The sequence below is a fragment of the Onychomys torridus genome, chromosome 15, assembly GCF_903995425.1.
Source record: "Onychomys torridus chromosome 15, mOncTor1.1, whole genome shotgun sequence".
In the NCBI taxonomy this organism is placed as follows: domain Eukaryota; kingdom Metazoa; phylum Chordata; class Mammalia; order Rodentia; family Cricetidae; genus Onychomys; species Onychomys torridus.
In genome coordinates, this window is record NC_050457.1 from 42,043,192 (window position 1) to 42,057,420 (window position 14,229).

General features: G+C 38.7%; 1 protein-coding gene across 1 annotated transcript in view; it reads left to right on the plus strand.

Annotated features, from left to right (window-relative positions):
* The first annotated feature begins 483 nt into the window (after positions 1–483).
* The window catches only part of Fgf10 (fibroblast growth factor 10), a 74,080-nt gene continuing 60,334 nt past the window's right edge, over positions 484–14,229 (plus strand). The window contains exon 1 of the mRNA XM_036207326.1: positions 484–1,317. Within this exon, the coding sequence (XP_036063219.1) occupies positions 969–1,317 (349 nt within the window). The 5' untranslated portion in view covers positions 484–968. The remainder of the gene's footprint in view (positions 1,318–14,229) is intronic.

A 14,229-nucleotide genomic window follows, 5' to 3' on the forward strand; every position in this document is an offset into this window, starting at 1 on the left:
GACCCACAGCCCCCAGCTCAGAGCAAAGGCATCGCACACTCCTCGCGCCCAGGCGCCCCCCCACTCCCCGCGCGCCTCCCTCGGCCCCTTCCCCCCTCCCTTTTCCCTGGCGTTCCCAGCAGCTTAGGGTTTCAGATGTCCCACCGCCGTTTGACCCCCTCCCCCGCCTTCTCCACCCCTGCAAATGAGGTTTGACCAGCAGAGTTAGAGCCCACCTCTGGCTGAAAAGCACTGACATTTAGACTCCAGGCTTCAACCTGTTTACAAGCGGCTTTCCAAGGGACTTGGAGGTGGAGGGTAGAGCCAAACAAAACACCAGCCGCCAGCCGCCAGCCGCCCCCCAAACAAGAAGTGGCTTTCGGGAGACTTTTCATCAACAGGCACCACCAAAAAGAGAAAGGAAGAAGGAGAAGGAAACAACAGCGCCTGGGCAACTGCCTCCAGTTCTGACAACTCCAAAGAGACACACTTTTTAAGTGGCCAGCAGGCTGGGACTCTGCAGAGAAGGACCAGAAGGTGCCAACCGCAGAGGGGCGCAGATGTCTTCCCGCACCCCCACCCCACCCACTTTGGGTTTTGTTCACCGGGCTGTCATCTGTTTTTCAGACCTCTTTTGCATCTAACATGGTGAAGAAAGGAGTGAAGAAGAGAACAAAGTAACTCCCGGGGTGGGGAGCGGAGAGCGCTGGTGACCGACACCACCAGTTCCTACTGCTGCGGCCACCCACGTCCAGTGTTCACCCGCAGACCGGAGAGACACAGCGGATCTGAGAACGGAGCGAGGACAGGCAGCCGGCCCTTTCGAGGAGTTATGGATGTTGGTGTATTCGCTTCTGGCCAGATCCGTACCCGGAGGGAGCTAACCAGTAGCCACCACCTCCAGCTGTCTCTTTGCCTCGCACCAGGTCTTACCCTTCCAGTATGTTCCTTCTGATGAGACAATTTCCAGTGCCGAGAGTTTCAGTACAATGTGGAAATGGATACTGACACATTGTGCCTCAGCCTTTCCCCACCTGCCGAGCCGTTGTTGTTGCTTCATGTTGCTCTTCTTGGTGTCTTCCGTCCCTGTCACCTGCCAAGCTCCTGGTCAGGACATGGTGTCACCGGAGGCCACCAACTCGTCTTCCTCCTCCTCTTCTTCCTCCTCCTCCTCCTCCTCCTTGTCCTCTCCTTCCAGTGCGGGGAGGCATGTGCGGAGCTACAATCACCTCCAAGGAGATGTCCGCTGGAGAAAGCTGTTCTCCTTCACCAAGTACTTTCTCAAGATTGAGAAGAATGGAAAGGTCAGCGGTACCAAGAAGGAAAACTGTCCGTACAGTAAGTAACAAATGCGTGCTCCTCTCTTTCCAATTATCCACCCCCACCCCACGCGGGGACGGGGGGGGGGTGCAGAATCTGTTCCAGATGTGGCCAGCTAAATATTTATGTCCCCAACCCCTGTAAAATGATGAAGTGGAATACTTTCACACTAAATCAGCCCCCTCCCGAGCATACATTGTGCGGCACGCGTCCTTCCACCATACAAGCTTCCTCCACATCCCTTGCCACCCTATTCTCCGTTTCTCTAGCTTGTCACTCACAGGACCACTCCCGATGCCCCAGAGTTGTTGCTTCTAGGAGATGCTCCACTCTGTCTCCAATACCCCCTCCCCCCGCAACACGCCATCTCATCCAAAGGTCTCCTTTCCCTCCCTTCTGGAAATGGATCAAGTAAACACATTTTGTTTCTTTTCACTGGCAATCTTAAGAGTTTTGGGACCGGCTCCTAAAGCTGAAAATAATTATCCACTGTCAATTATAGGGGCTTTATGGGAAGTTTAAGGAAGAAGAGTCACTTCCACTGTCTTCCAGCCCCCATTTTTTTGCCCCACCACTTCTAGATAGAAGCCGAAAGAGTTTTGGGTTTTGTTTTGTTTTGTTTTTTGTTTTTTCCAAGTTTTGACTTATTTTCCTCCTTTTGGGTCCCTCCGTTTGGTTTGAGTGATGGCAGTCCATGAAGTTAGTCAGGCAGTACCGATGCTGTTTGTCTCCTGCCTGCCTGCTCTCTTGGTAACATGACGCTCATGTCTACATTGTCAATAGCATATGCGCTCTGCTTTGTGGTGTCTTGTGGACTGTTTCTTCTGAAACCTCTCATATTGCAGAGGCATAGTACTACAGCATTGTAAACATCTGGGACTGGAGTCACACAGACCTCACACAAATTTCATTGTCATTCTTTTATTTTCAAAGTAAAAGCCTAAGCCTGTTTCCAAGGCTCCATCCCATAGGGCGCGGTTTGTCTCCCCAGCACACATTCTGCAGGGGATCCTTGTATCTTTTTCTCTCCTTCTTCCTTTCTCTCTGGTCTTTCTTTCCATCGTCCTGTCTTGTGTGTGTGGGGGTGGGGTATGGGGGGTGAATAAGGGGAGGAAGAATGAGGAGGGAAGAGGTGGATACCATGTCTATTCTTGAACCAACCCAGGCAAGCCAGATTATTCTGTTGGCTCCCTTTCCTGGTTACTTTCATGTGCTGAGACTTATTCGTCCTCTATTGGTTGTTATTTGAAGGGATTCCCAAAGCTATGTAATGGCACACTGAAGACAGTAGACAATGACATTTAAACATCTTTAATGACCGCTTGCTTGGCTTTTTCTCTTTGGTAAATTCCAAGTCACCTTTCAAGGGGAACGTTTTGCATTAGTTCTTTGGGAATTCCAAACATACACTGGCTAGCACACTGAAATGTGTGACTCACACATTTCAGAATTTTTTTTTTTTAACTCAGAGTATATCAGGTACTGATGAAAATGGTAACTGACTGGAATTGAACATTTTATTTTTCAATAAAGATTACATGAAGGAAGACTTAAGTTTTCTTCTTGGGGGATTCACAAACATCCAACATTAACTTTTGTGTGTCTTCAGCTGCTTTCATCTTAGTTCTTCATTAAAATTAGCAATATGTTTATAAGCAATACCTCCGCAGAAGCATGTGAAGTAATCTATTTTAGGTTTAGTATTGGAAATATTAAATACCTTATTACATATATGAATATATTTCATTCTGGTGCTGAGAAAGTAGCTGAAATAGTGTCTTATTAATGAGTATTTCTTTTCCTTAAAAGTCTCTTACCACTTGAGTGCTATAGACATTGTCCTAGAGAGCACCTTTATGGTTTGCTGATCCTCATTTAATATTTTTGCCTACCTCTAAAATAAAACCCAATGGTGGTGCCCAGTTAAAGGAAGAACCTACCTCCCTCCACACTGGGCTGCAGCGTTTTCTCTTCTTGAATTCCCATGGGCTGAATTTCTTTAGTTCTTATGGAAAACATGAAGAAATTGAACAAAATGTCTGAGTTTGAACCTTGGGCTTATTTTCTTCTTTTTAACATTTTGATAATAACTCGATTTTGCTGTTACTCCATTTTAAGTAGGTTTTTTTTTTTAATGTGATGTAATGATCAACCTGCAGATATTTTAGTTTATGATACTCAGATGACTATTTTGTAAAATAATGATCCCTGTGCCATGAACTACTTAGTAATGATTCCCAGGGAACACATTGAGTTTTATTTTTACAATATGAACTATCCCAAATGAGAAAATTATGCAACTTTTATTGCATAAACAAGTACAGCAAATTTCTATCCTAACATTAAAAAATAGACATTATCTCTTTTGTGGGATAAAATATGGTAATTACTAATAGGCTCTTTTGAAATTAAAAGCTAAATATATGAGAAGACTGTCTTAATTAATGGTTTAAAAGGGAAGGGGTGGTTATATTGCTAAATATTGTCAAACCATAACTAATTTAAGCTTTCCAAGAACATGTGTATCAAAACATAGTGAGTGAAAAATACAGATTGAAAAGGCCTTAATTTCACATGTGGCCCAGTAATCAGAATACAGCTATCATTTCCAGCTGGACTGATTCAGCTGAAATACATGGTATCATTTAGATACTGTTTAAATGTTGCCTAATGGCATAAGAAACATTTGCCACACCCACAGGGTAACCATCCAGTCAGCCCACCAAATAGTAGCCTGTTAAATATTAGGATCTCTAGCCTCTGAAGAGTGCCAGTTCCTTATCCAAAAGCCACATTTTGGGACCATTTTCCTAAACAAGGTATTAATTAGTCTCAATACACAAAGATGTTCTGTTGAGATTTGCTTATTTGAAGACTTATTTTCTTTGTTATGTTTGACCCTGTTGTTATTGCTGCTGGAATACCCTCACAGCTTACCTAAGGGGTTATATGTTTGTTATGCCTTGGGTAATTAAATAGCTGTTTCACTGGCTCATTCCCAACCAAATGCCAACAAAAGGGAAGAAAGGAACTCACTCATAACTATTGCAAAATGATTTTTTTAACTTCATCCTGAAAGGCTAACACCCTGTTTAGAATAGATCTGAAAGTGCGACATGTGTTGAAGAAACTCTTCTCAATTTGAGTGATTACTAAAGCTTTTTTCTTTAGAAGGGGGGGGGGGGGGGGGGTGGCGCAGGGGTGTGGGTTTTCTTTGCTCTTTGCTATTATGTGGGAGTAGAGTCAAGAGAGTAGGGGTGAATTATGTTTCTTCTGCTGGAAGACTGAGGAAGCTTGAATAATTGAGACTAGCTATGGTATATCTGTCACTGGATATGTGCAGGCTCATTTAGGTTTTGTTTTATCATTCCTTACATCTAGAGCTTTGCCCTTGAAACATTACCACTCAGCTCTGGTTCTGACCTCCTGGAAAGGCTGGATACAGCTGTTAGGTCCCCTTGCAAATGGGACTGATTGACTTATTTCTGGACATGAGTAAAACAGCTGTGAGCTTCTCCCATGGCTGTCACTTGAAGAAAAGAAGAATCTAGTGGAAGGAAAATGTATCCCCCAAACGAAAGACAGCTAAATGGATGTTCCCAATACAGGGTCCCATGCTTATGGGCCTTTTTGAGAAAAGAGTATGAGAGACAAGGAATATAGAGCACACAATCCATCTCTTTAAATATGTATCCAACTGAGTACTCATAATAGTCGCATAGCTTTGATAAAACTATATACATTTTAAAATACAAAAATTAAGGTTGGAAAAAGTAAACTTTCCAATCACTCAGCTGGAAAATGACAAAAGCATATTGCAAATCTGACCTTATCTGGTTATCTCTCCTTGTATGATGTAGCTCTCTGCTAATGTGAACAAGAACAACAGTGTATTAGACCAAGACACCATTAATGTCCTAAAAAACAAGTCATTTAAAACTCATGTTGCCTTTTGCTGTGAACACTAAGAGATTTCAGTCTTAACTGGAAAAGAAGTAAAACGACCGTGGGAAGAAAAGAAAACAATAGAGATAATCGGTGCAGATGGCCACATGGTATCAGACTATATCAGCATCTCATCCAGGTCAGGGCTCTCTCTTGATATTATGTTTGGAAATATAATTGCTCATGGACACACACAAGGTACACATACATCAATCTCACTTATGTTAACAGAGGTCATTAGGAATACATGACTATTTAAGAAAATCCATGAATGTCATTGTATATAATAATTGTTTACAGCTGAGGGCCAAATGCTTAACTGTTCCCATGTGCAATAAAATAATTTGATTGTAAATACCTACGGGAGCTTAGGCTGTTGCAGGAACTTCTAACACATGACTCTACAAAAAGTGACATTATAGAGACCTAAAGCTAGAGGTAGTAAGGCTGTAAAATAAATCTGTAAATCAAAACAATGTTTTGCCACATAAAAGTCATAGATTGTAATGCTGAACATAGCAATAAAGGATTGAATTATTAGTCTTTAATTGGGAATTCAGTTTATTATTGAAGGATTTAAAAAAAACAGTTGTTGGGGGAAGAAGAAACTACAGTATTGTCTCCTAATGAACACTCCAGAGTTTGTGTGGGAGAGTCCTATGGGCAATTTGTGGCTTCCGCTGGTGTCTTATTTACAATTGTGGTCCTTTCTAGAATTTGCTTGAAAAATTTATAACCAGAAGCATTGACTCATCAACAGAGAGGATTTATGAAGGTGGAAGGCACTGTATTTAGTTTACATGACACCGCTCTGTTACCTTCACCGCATTTACACCATGTGGACCCGCCACTTTGATGGCTTTATCATAAATCCATTAAAATGCACAATTGAAGAGTTCCCTCTTCATAAACCTGATTTATAACCACCTCCTAGAAGAACTCAACAAGCCAGTTGGCTGGAATAACATGCTGATATTGGAGGAGGAGAATCTAGACATCACACTCTAGGTCTTGGGAATGCCAGTAACCTGGTACATGAAGGTACAGACCGTTCTTTAAAAGTGTATGTCTCCAAAATGGTATTTAAGCACCTTTTTTTTTTTAAAAAAAAGAAGGGTCCTACTAAATCAAAGTCTATTGTCTGTACATTTTCTTCTACATTGTCACTAACAGCTTATAACATAAACTCTTATTCTATTAGTATGTTTCCTTAGAAATTAAATAGCTCACAAAGAACATGAATAGATTCTTTAAATTCCTATACAATTACTTTAATGTTCAGAGGGAAACCCCATTTATTATCCAAATGTCTACCTTTCCACAAACTAAAATGTTGGGAAAAGGGTTGACAGCTCATTTAAAATGGAGCCAGCGTTCCTCACATTTATGAGCTGCCTATGGATATCTATCTACATCTTTTCCAACCCTTAATGTCCATATGCTTACCAAAAATTATGGTGCAAATGATATTTATTATCCTTCCAAAGGAAGAGAATATATGCGTATTCAAAGTGATTTTAATCTATTTTAACATTAATTCTCTGAACTTTGTAACGAGTAGTTATTCAGATGGCAGTTTTACTATGACTGTTCCAACATTTGTCAACATTAATAGTTGAGGTTTGCTTTATATAAGTAAGTAAAATATTAGCATTTCCCTTGAAGAAGTTAAAAACCTCTTGTAGCTTTACAGTGGGATGGAATATAGATCCCTGTTCACGCATTTTCATATAGTTTTCTAACAGTTTAGAGATATAACAACCTTCATTTTGTTTCAAGTCCTTTATACAGATGTATCTTAACCTTACAAGGTATATAATTACTTGAGATCTTCTATATTTACGACTTGACAATTTTTTAAACTTTTTTTTTTCAGATTTAAAATATCGACTTTCTAATATTAGCACATTTTCTCCCAAAGTGCCTTTTACCTCTAACAGTCAATGGGTACAACAAAGAATAATATAAAGGTGTGTCTTCAAAGTCAGAAGAAGGAAATATAGTTGAATCTTAGGATCCATCAGTTACATCTGATACTGAATTGATGAATACAAAATTTTAATATTATATAGAATATAATATTAAATTTTAACAGATTTTTTTATTAATAGAGATGGTTATAATATCTACCAGGTCACCCACAAAATAATGGTTGTCAAGGTTCTTTGCCTTTAAATAAGGCCACTAGTGTTCTTTCTTTGAACATTGTGTTCTAATTGGAACAATAAATCAAAGAAGACACTCAGAGTAGATTCCCATGTAAGGTGGATAACTGGACAGTGACTTTTTACTGCTGCTAACACGTGCATCCAATTACCATTTGATAGATTCATAGTGTTGGCAGTAACAGCATTACCTCATTGTATAGTTCACCTAATAATTCTTCTGCAGAAATCTGTCTACCTTTACCTATACCCAACCTGTCAGTATGTGGATTACCAATAATGAGGAACTTTCAAACGTTTGGCATGCTTCCTGCAATGCATGATGTGATGAATATGTTAATTTATTACTCAACAAAGCCTAATAGAGGGAAAAGTCTTGATTAAACGGATGTACCCTAAACTCTAAATAATTAAATTAACTAGGCAAAACTAATAATTCCACAATAACTATAACTCAATTCTTCAGTTTGGGTTAACTGAAAGATAAAGGATTTGTTTAAAAGCCATCTTATACCTCAGATAATTTATGACGCTCTCCCAGGTACCTTTTGGAGTGCTCACTGTCTTGGTAAGCATAATTGTTGTTTTAGTCCTAATTTTTCTTAAGATGTCACTCTTATGTTGAGAATAACTTGCTATCTGTAGCATTACAACTCAAGTCAAGGCTCAATTACATCATTCCAGTCGTTCTGTTTTGAGGTGTGCTGTGACAACTCTGTTTCTGAAACATTGTAAACTCTAATTGGTTTATCACCTCTCCTATTATTTTCTCTTCCATTTTTGTTTGTTTGTTTTTAATTTATTTTTTTCCAGGTATTTAACCTAATGCACATCTCTGAGCCAAATAAATCATCACTTAGCACCCCAGGTGACATTCAGGGCCCAAAGCACTGACAGATAGTTTCAGGTGTAGATAGTTTGTATTCAACACACAAGAACTTCATCAATTTAAATTGGACACACTGTACCAGGAGCCTTATTCTACTGAATCACCAGCTCATCTTTCTGTCCCAGCCTCCAGGCCAGGTGTTTTAAGCTCTGCCTATACTGAAGAGGGCAAAGTCCTAGAAAGATATCATTCTATATTTAATTTCCAGCTTAAGTTCTGTACCCATACCCATTTCTGTGGTTTTGTTTTATGATTTTTAAACATTATTTGAACTTGCAGTACTCCCTAGCTACTTTACTAACTTTCCTGCCTTCATTTCTTGTCCTAAACTTGTATAAGATAAAGCAAAGATAATTTAGGAATAAATGGTTTTTTTCCTATATTGTAGGTGAGGATACATACTGGTTCAGAGCTATTTCATAATTCCAACTTTCAAAATGTCACGAAGATTATCACACTCCTTTGTATAGCTTTGACAAATATATATGCTTTTAAAAACCAAATCCATGCCTTTGTTAATTCTGGTTATTGGGAAGGGGAGCACACACATACACACACATTTGTACTTCTGCTTAACCAAATACAGACATATAGATCTCTATGAACAATATTTTGAAATGCAGACCATGGTTAGAATCTCCAACAATATGTAAGTCTATTTATATAGAAAGCACCTTTGGTGACTACCTGCTAAATTAGAAATATTTGTTTTATGAACAGAATCTGTCTATTTATTTGCATTAAATGTATCTGTTACTGTACTATTAACTAAAGGTTGAGCTTCATTTTTTTCAGTTGTTTCCCAAATTTGAAGGTACTAATTTACCAATAAATTAAAGGAACAGTTAATAATCTATAATAAGACAAATGTGGCAACCCATGACCTATTTACATCTAAAGGTAGAGATTTTTGTAACAATATTAGAAGCAATACTTATTAGATTTCCTGGGCATTTTTAGACTGTATCTCTAAAATGATATGATGGCATAAATGTGGAGGGTGTAATAAAGAGAACAAGCAGATTACAATATAAAAGCCTAATGAACAAAAATACAGGAGAGCTTTACATTTATAAAGCAGGCATCCAACCAGCCAGAAAGTCAATGCAAAATGTATAATGAAAATTCTAGAAGCTGGAAGAAAAGGATAAGAGGACCCAGACTACATAGATATACACTCCGATAAGTGGGTAGGGGATTTCCTAGAGTGATGAAGATAAGCGTTTTAACTCCCAGGATAGAGTTCAGGCCAATGAGTAACACTGAACTGCAAAAGGGCTGACCTGACAAGAAACTATAACCCAACTCTTGGCTTTTAACTGGATGTTAAATTAGCTGACATGAGAACCTGTGACCTAAGAAGAATCCCACAGAGGTCATTAATAGTCTGTGTATCAGCAGAAGGAAAGCTTAGACCCAAGTCTTGCTAAAGAAACTAGACCTTAATGATGGAATGAGAAAGGCATAGCCTTTGACTCAAAGTAGTTAAATATGGATCTAGAGCCGAGAGCAGACTGAGGAGTCACAGGCTTCGGTGCATATTGTAAGACAAGAGTGTGTAAAAACAAGTATATTAATTGACCTTTTTTTTTTCCTGCCTGATAAAGATAAAAATAGAGAACCCCTCATTATTTAACTCACCTAACATAAATATGAACTGGTTATTTTGTGTCGGGTATTGTTTCCAGTACGGAGAAGATTCCATGTTTGAGAATGTCGAGAAATGATTCTGTTCAGTACCTAGCTAACACTGTACTGACGGTGTCAAGCAGATGACTAAGCGAAGACATTGAGAGTGTTGGAGTGGGAGCTAAGAGGGATGAGTAGTAGGAACCTGAATGTAAAACACCACCACCGTGGGGACTCTTCTGATCCTCCTGGCTTGGAAAGGATCTGGAGAAGTGGAAGTAAGGGAAGTGCAGAAAGCTAGGTGATGATACAGTGAGGCTGGGCTTGACCAAAAGTCACAGGGAGCTGATACAGGGACACAGCCTAATATTATGAGGTCTGTATTAAGTCTTCATCAAGCAGATACAATACTTTTAAAAAGAATATGATACTTGCATCTTTTTCAAGAAATAAAAATGGATTATTATTTGTTAAAATGGAAATTGGCCGCACTAAGATTGAAAAAAGATGATTTGAGGCACCATGAGAATCATCTGAAATTTGATTTGAATTGTGATATTCACAGTATTCTTAAACTGGAGTGAAGAGTAGGAGCCTTTCAAGAGATCGTTAGCTGGTATTTGAACATAAAAAGATGCGCCTTTAATCCCAGCACTCGGGAGGCAGAGCCAGGTGGATCTCTGTGAGTTCGAGGCCAGCCTGGTCTACCAAGTGAGTTCTAGGAAAAGGCGCAAAGCTACACAGAGAAACCCTGTCTCGAAAAACCAAAAAAAAAAAAAAAAAAAAAAAAAGATGGCTTGGGAGGAGAGCTAAGAATAATGATTAAAAGATAATAAATGTCCTCAAGGACTCAAGCTACAGCAGATTTTACAAAAGGAGAAAAACCATTGGCCCAAAACGGATAGCATGGAGAAATGAAGAAAGACTATGGGATGAAAGTCAGGAAGAGAAAAGCAACAATTTCCTCTGACATTCAGTATTTTAAGCGACATCATATGTCATTATGATCTGATTTTGTATAGGATTATCACAGATATTGTGCTCTGGCTTTCATTTGTTGCCTCTTTTACTTCAACCTCTTGGGCTCCTTCCTTACATGTTTTCATTTGGAGACAAGAGCCCCTCCCAGGGAGCTGAAAGATGATAGAACACAATTTAAACTCCGAGCTGAGAAGCCGTGAAGAATTGCAAGAATAGCAAATACTGCCTCAAAGAGAGAATGATGACATTAGATCACAGCTAAGAAGGGACTCCAGCAGGGCATGCCTCAGAAGAACAGACAAGAGTAGAATCCCCTCAAAGATGACACTGGAGCATGCGCATTCACAACCAAAAACAAGGTGTTCAGGAAACAGCATAGCAACAGAGTGGAATGGTGTACAGGCTAGTTGGTGCGGAAAACATTAGAACTTGTTGTCACATAAGAAGCAAGAATAACATGTCCCTACATTTTAGGGTCTTAGTTTTTCTATCAAAATATCACCTGAACACGGCTTTTGCTTTAAAACTGACTTTCTTCACTTTTAACAGCATCCCCAGTTAATTTTATTTTTTTAGGTTTATTTGATGTATGTGGATGTCTTGCTTGCATATACTATGTATGTGCACCATGTGCATGCCTGGTGCCCAGAGAGATCAGAAGAAGCTGTTAGATTTCTTGGAACTAAAGTTATGATGAGCCACCATGTGGGTGCTAGGAATTGAACCCAGGTCCTCTGCAAGATCAACAAATGCTGTTAACCACTAAGCCATCTCTCTAACGCCCTCATTTACTCTACAAAGTAAAGAAAAACACAAAAAGAAAGCTGAAAAACATTTGAAAAAAAATCATATGCAGAATTATAATTGGCATAATGAAAATAGAGGCAATAGCAAAAAAATTCTTGCTGGATTTAAAAAGAAAAAAAAACTTAGAAACATTTAACTGGGGACGTGAAGTAGATATGTCAGGTGGTCATTAGCTTAAAATTTAAAATATGAGCAGCTTTAAAAGTTCTTAATCTGTGGAAAGCTGAAAAGGGGTTGTATCCTTGACAGCAGATTCCCCAGTAGAACTAAAGGATGTCCCTCTGCACTGCCAGGTTGAGCATTTGTTATTCTCCCAACCTGTCTTAGACTTATTTGGTATAGGTGATCAGAGAAAGAAACAAATTAGCCTACAGTTTATTTTCCTGCAAATGAAATACTGCAGTATTTTTTAAACAAACAAGGAGACGGGTCCTTGTATTGAATGACATGCAGCAAAGAAACTGTGTGCTTTGGAGTCAGACTTTTGGGTAAAGAATCTGAATTCTGAAATTCCATGGCAGTATGTTCTTGGCCAAGTTACACCCAAGGCTTCCTTTATGCACCTATACAAAATATGTTACTAATAATCAACCTCATTACTGTTACAATAGTCTGTTCATAGATTTGCAAAGGTGGCTGAAAATATAAATTATAAACATTGGATCCTGCACAGAGCTCAGAGGTGTTGGCTTTCAGCAGTATTTGATGAGATGGCTAACTTGTATTGTTACTAATTATCCATTATCTAGGAAGATCCCTAGTCAGGTAAGAGTCTTAAATTAGGTATAACATTGATAGTACACTATCTAACTTCATTTTGTATTTTACAAAACATTTCACTGTTTTCATCAGCTGATCCTCAAAATAGTAATAATCATATAAAAGTAAGATAGTCTTTGTTACCCAGTACTATTCCTGGATGAGAAAAATTAAACTTGAAAGTAGTATCCAGCTTGAAGACACATGAGTTAGCTAGCATGAGTCACTATCAAATTTCACCTGGTCCTGGGTAGAGTAGGCTACCTGAAAAGTACTGGTTTTCCTGAAACAGCCCCAATATTTACCTTTTCTTCTGGACTACTTGTTAATAGTTCCTTGTTTTATTTTAAATTATTCTGTTACAGAGCATTCCCCATCTTTGTCGGTTTTGGGCTATGGAAGGTGCACATCCATCAAAGCCAGTTACCTAATGGATATTTTGATTTCTTTCCAGTGTCCTTGTCTCAGTATTTCATGTTCTTTTCTCCCCATTCACCCTGGTCGTATTTATTTCTATTGCTCCCATTACAGACATCTCAGGTTGATTTTGCTCTTGAAGTTCCTAATCTCTGTGTTCATACTTTAAGAAGGTATGAGATGTCCCTGGAATGGTGTCCCTTACCCTCGTTACTAACTCTCCTTCCTTCCAGATTTTAGTCAGGGTGCCGTCTCTAGATGCTTTTCTGACCACTCTGATACCTACAGAACCCTATGCTATGTGTCATAATACAATTTTACACCTGATTATTCACTGTTTACTTCCGGTTTCATTCAGATTCAGAAAATTGTTGTGGGTGCACACTGTTTCACTGACCTTTGAAATAAGGTCTGAATTCAGTACTTGACGTATATAATCAGTTTTCTCCACATTTGTTATTAAACAAATTAATCATTCTAACTTTATAACCTTAGTCAAGGCATTGAGACTTTTTGGGGTCAGTCATATGTTATGGAAAGTGTGATTGATATTCTCTGTACTTTTGTACTTTGCAAAGAAGGGATTGATGTAAAAGATCTCATACACTTCGATTCAGCTCTTATTTTCCAATTCTTAGAAATAGGAAAATACATTAGAAGGGTCATTGTTAATTATTTGACTCTGAAATACTTAATTTCACCCCAATCTCTGGTTTAAAATTATGTTAGTATGAAATCAATCATTTTTTCATAATTCCTCACTTTTATAAGATTTTTTTTATTATATTCTGTGGATATTAATAATGAATTTCCTCCCCTTTAAAATTTGTGCTGCTGATAAGAGCTGTGTCTGATTTCAAGCTATTTAGTTTTATTCTTGGATAGTATGGCAGATATTAAGAAGCGAGAAATTCTTAGTAATTCCTTGGGAGGAAAAGAATAATGAACTGCAAACCGTGGAAGCAACAGGATGTGGCGTGTCGTCTTGGTTGTGTCAAAACATTGACTGTGAGATCCTAGACAGGTCATTTACTTTATCTTGGCCTCAGAGACTTATCTATAAAATGAGTGCCACCGAATTGAGCTAAATCATCATTAAACTATTTTAGTTTGGTACACTCATCTCATGGACTAAGGAACAGATTTCAGAAGCATACCTGTACTGGAATATAGGAGAGAAACATGTTAAATGGTAGTCATTCTTAGACATCAGGTCCTAATCCTTAAGTCCTGTGGATGCAATTTTTTATTTTGTTTCAGTAAAATTTGTGCAGAAGATGGGACATTACCTCTCTCCAGCCATATGGACCCTATATGCTGTCACTAATGTTCTAATGA